Raw genomic sequence first — 4429 nt, 5'->3', positions numbered from 1 at the left:
CTTGTGACGAGTTTTAGTTCTCCTCATAGGAAGTATGCCTTGGTCTAGGGTGGACTATGGCAGAGGGTGTAAATGGAGTCGCCACCTAGATTAGGTGTAGGAACCATAAGTGTAGCGCCCTTGTGGAAGGATTGATCTTTATCAGAGCATGTGTCCAGAGTTTAGGTATGGGGATGAGAAGGTGTTAGGCACCCAACCCCACCCGACCTATAGGTCAGCCTCCACTTATTGTGTTCCAAATCCCAATACTAACAAAGAGTCCTCTGTTATGTTAAAACAGTGAGTAAATGTCATTTTTTAGCATTGTTTTCAAAGTGATTTGAACACTTTTGAATTGTGATTACTTCCAAACAATCAAAATAACTTCAACTACTTTTTGTAGACATGTCAAGCTCATCATTGGGACCGGGGATTAAAGTTTGTTAACCATGTACAAAATGAGGTGTCTACAATTATGCCATTTTTTTTATTCTTATAAGTTTGTTACTTATTTAATGCTTCAAAACCAAGCCTTTATTGATCTTGACCCTTGGATTCTTTTGGCTGCATGATTAGTTGACTAGTTTTAATATCCAACAAGAGAAAAATATACGTAATGAGATTATTTCAGAGAAATCTTTTAACCTCACATATTTACGTGTAATTAAATATAAAATTGATGTAATATCACCTATCAAAACTAAGATAACAGAAAAAAAGCTTAAGCAGCTATCATAAGCTTTCTAATAAGAGAAGGAAATGAGCTCGTGCAGGGAAAGGGGAGTTTATGCTTCCTCTAAGTGGTTTAAACTCCTAAACCAAGAAGGTGTAGATGTTACAATTTAATATTTTTGTAGTTTCCTATATATTTTCAATTTTTGTTATTTTCTTCATGTAATCTAGTTGGGTGCATGTTATAAGTGGAACAAAAATTCTCTGTGGCAATTTTTGTGTTGCACTAATCAAAACTTGCCATGTGGTTGATTATTCTTTTTCTTTTTTCATTTTTAACTTTGGTTATTTTATAAGGAAAGTTAAATGAATACATAACAAATAGTGATTAATGATGTATAAAATGAAACAAAAAAAGTGGGACAGAAATTGGAATTGCCCATATTGTTCGAAAATTGTTGATGTTCCATCAAAAAGAAACATGATTTTCGATGGTAAAATCTTAAAAAGGCCCATCAAAATTCTTATCCCCTCCAATTTTAAAGTCCACTACAGATAGCTAACTTGTGTTGATAACTACATTGATGTTGAGTAATTATTTGAACCAAAATATGTCCAGCTTGTCACTTCAATTTGTTCCTCAAAAAAGAAAAAAACACACCCAAAAATTTTGCTCTAATCAAGGTAAACCTCACAAACCAACCCCTCTTTCCCTCTCAATTCATAAAAAATAAAAACGTTAAGGTGGTTTTCCAAACACTTTGCCGTAGAAAATATTGACATGGCACTTCTCTTCTATAAATAGCCTTCTGAAAATTGTATAAATCACTTCTCAACCATATCATAAGTCGCCTTCACCGGACCCCAACAATAGAGAAAACCTTGTAGTCATTAAATCTAACAAAAACCATGGTTTTCAAGGACTACACCTTTTTCTCTTATGTCTTTTTAGCGACAGCCGTCATCCTTTTCACTGGCCACACTCATGGCGCTGGCCTATGCGACAATTCTCCTAATGAGCAAGTCTGTTATTCAATTGTCTATAATCGAAATGACCCTCGTGATGCCAATGTTGCAGCCTGTCACAAATTGATTTATGAGACCAAACATGCAACGGTGGTGGCTCAAAGGCAAGCCAAGTCCCTTGAAATTGATATATGCATAACAGAATTTAACGGTATCATTTACAACGTCAAACGCGCTTTGAATGGCCTCAAGGACGGTAACTACCTTATCCTGAGGGCCTACATCAATTCCACCCAGGCAAACTGCGATAATTGCAATTCTGCATTCGAGAATTATGGCAAGACCAATCCCATTGCCAAATCTACTAAGCACTTAAAGGACATTGCTGAAGTCGGTACATATCTAGCAAATTTTTTAATTAAATGAAAAAGAGCTTGTGCATTGTATGCGAATAAATAAAGGTGGTCTCAAGAAATTGTTATAAACACGTTTTTGGATATATATATATATATATATATATATTTTTTTTTTTTTCATTTTGATAAAAATTTATGGGGGAGGTCATGTTTGATGTATTTGTCTTGTAGAGCTCTTTCTTGTGCCATTGTGATATGAGAAAATCTATTTTTCTTAAAAAAAATTTAAAATAAATATCTTGACATACATCTGTACAGAATAATATAGTACTAGATTGGATTAGCTTTTCGAATGATTTTTCACTACTCTTTTCATCATGATTCCTTTCCATTACCGTATAATAATACAATCATATACCTCTTACTAATAATTTTTTCTAGGCTGGTCTGTAAGAAACCTAATTATATACAAAATCTAGTAAAATATAGACGAAAATACAATTTTCTTCCCTACATTTTAGGGCCGCAATCAATCTGATCTCTACATTTTGGTTGTAGTCAATTTAGTCTCTGTTATTTTTAACATGCAGTTAATTTGGTCTCTACCATTAACTCACTAACAGAATTGTCTAATTGGCAAACGAATTACATAGCTGACAGCATACATGAATAGTAAAACAATAAATATACATTTATTTATTATTAAAAAATGCACGAATTAAAAAAAAATCACATCTAAAAAATAAAATAAACTAATTGAAGGGTGTGAACTAAAAAAATTTCTCTAGACTTTCTTACACTTTCTTTGCAACCAAACACAACCCAAGTTCCAAACCTAAATTTAAAACCAAACACAATAGGGTGGATGTCTCTCTCTCTCTCGGGTTCGTGAGCTTAGCCATGGCTTGTCTCTCTACGAGACCCACCATAACAAACAACGGTCTCACAACGGCGCTGCCATCACCAGCTGTAGCCATCACTCCTTATCTCCCTCTGCTTTTCTTTTTTATTTTCCTTTTATTTAATTTATTTTTAATTTTTTCCTCTTGTTTTTCTTATCTATGAATGAAACTCATTTTGTATTTCATTTTGCTTTTTAATATAAATTTCTCCATTTTGGTTGATATATGGGTTGGTTTTGTTTTTGTTGTGAGAAATCTTTGATTTGTGCTCGGGTTTACAAAGTGGGGTTTTGGCCTCTAGGTCACTGTTAGTATTTGAGTTTGCTTCTTCCTCTCCTTTTTTGCTTGACCTTCTATGTTGTTGGAGATGTTGAGTTCTTGGGTTCACTTGGTATTCTTTGAGCATATGGATGGTTTGGGTTTTTTGTTTGAATGACTATTTTAGTGGGTTTTCTTCTTTCTTTGATGTGGGTTTACGAATGAAAATTGTGGTGAAGAGAGCTTCAATGTATGAGTTGAATTTCTGGGTTTTGGCTAGGTATGGTTTGCAGAGAAGGTAATATGAGTGTTCTTGGTTGTGATTTCGAAGCATAATTTTCTTTCTTTAAAAATAAAAATAACTAATAAATTAATTTAGGCGTAAATGCACTTTTAGTCCCTACGTTTTGGGACTTTTTTTTTTATTTTGGTCCCTACATTTTATTTTTACTTTTTTTAGTCCCTAAACCAATTAACGCATGATATTTAAGTCTTTACCGTCACCCAACTAACAGAAAATGCTGACGTGGCTAACGGCACAGTAAAATAATAATTAAAAAATCTATTTTGGCATTAAAACATTGCCAGCGTTTAAATTAATTTTAATTAAATAAAAAAAATTAAAAACAAAAATTGAACATGAACATCAACAACAACAAACCCATAATCAAGAACATGAACATCAACAACAACAAACCCATAATCAAGAACATGAACATCAACAACAACAAAATAGATCAGATCGAACCACACCCAAACCAACAACAACAAACCACACCCAAACCAACAATAACAAACCCACACCCAAACCAACAATAACAAACGCACACCGATCAGACCAACAACAACAATGGCTTCAACCTCTCACCGGCTTGACAAGCTCAGACTAACAACAACAACGGCTTCAACCTCTCATTGGCTCGACAAGCTCCCATCACTTGCAAATCCAGAGCCTGCAGCCATTAAAGAACGCGGTCCTCGATCGCTCCGCTGAAGCAACAAATCTCCGTCCCCTTCATCCACGAGAATATCCGTCAAACGCTCCGTCAGCCCAATCTCGCTCCTTGACTTGTTGTTCTCCCGCGAACCACTCGAACTCGCTCTAGATCCAACACCGCACTACAAAATTGAGTCCTCCATTGACAATGACGACGAATCTTCATATTCCTCGCCGTCGTATTGGTTCACGCGATCTTGACTGTCGATCTTCTTGTTAGCCATAGCAAATCTCTAAGAAAAAAATATATAAATTTTCCCGAAAAGTTCATATCAAATCTCAATCGGAAACCCTAGAAA

General features: G+C 34.9%; 1 protein-coding gene across 1 annotated transcript; it reads left to right on the top strand.

Moving 5' to 3' along the window:
* Positions 1–1560: 1560 nt before the first annotated feature.
* Positions 1561–2646, top strand: LOC142616149 (uncharacterized). The gene is made up of 2 exons (XM_075789027.1): positions 1561–2011; positions 2564–2646. Exons 1-2 carry the CDS (start codon positions 1561–1563, stop codon positions 2644–2646), a joined length of 534 nt encoding a protein of 177 aa, XP_075645142.1.
* Positions 2647–4429: the final 1783 nt, after the last annotated feature.

This window comes from Castanea sativa, chromosome 11 (assembly GCF_040712315.1).
Source record: "Castanea sativa cultivar Marrone di Chiusa Pesio chromosome 11, ASM4071231v1".
Lineage (NCBI taxonomy): Eukaryota > Viridiplantae > Streptophyta > Magnoliopsida > Fagales > Fagaceae > Castanea > Castanea sativa.
This window is presented reverse-complemented; position numbering and strand designations above follow the sequence as displayed.

Excerpts from the sequence above, each read along its gene's own strand:
- LOC142616149 (XM_075789027.1), top strand. The coding sequence starts at position 1,561 with ATGGTTTTCAAGGACTACACCTTTTTCTCTTATGTCTTTTTAGCGACA. Across the intron at positions 2,012-2,563 it reads AAAGGACATTGCTGAAGTCG|TTAATTTGGTCTCTACCATT; the intron begins GTACATATCTAG and ends TTTAACATGCAG.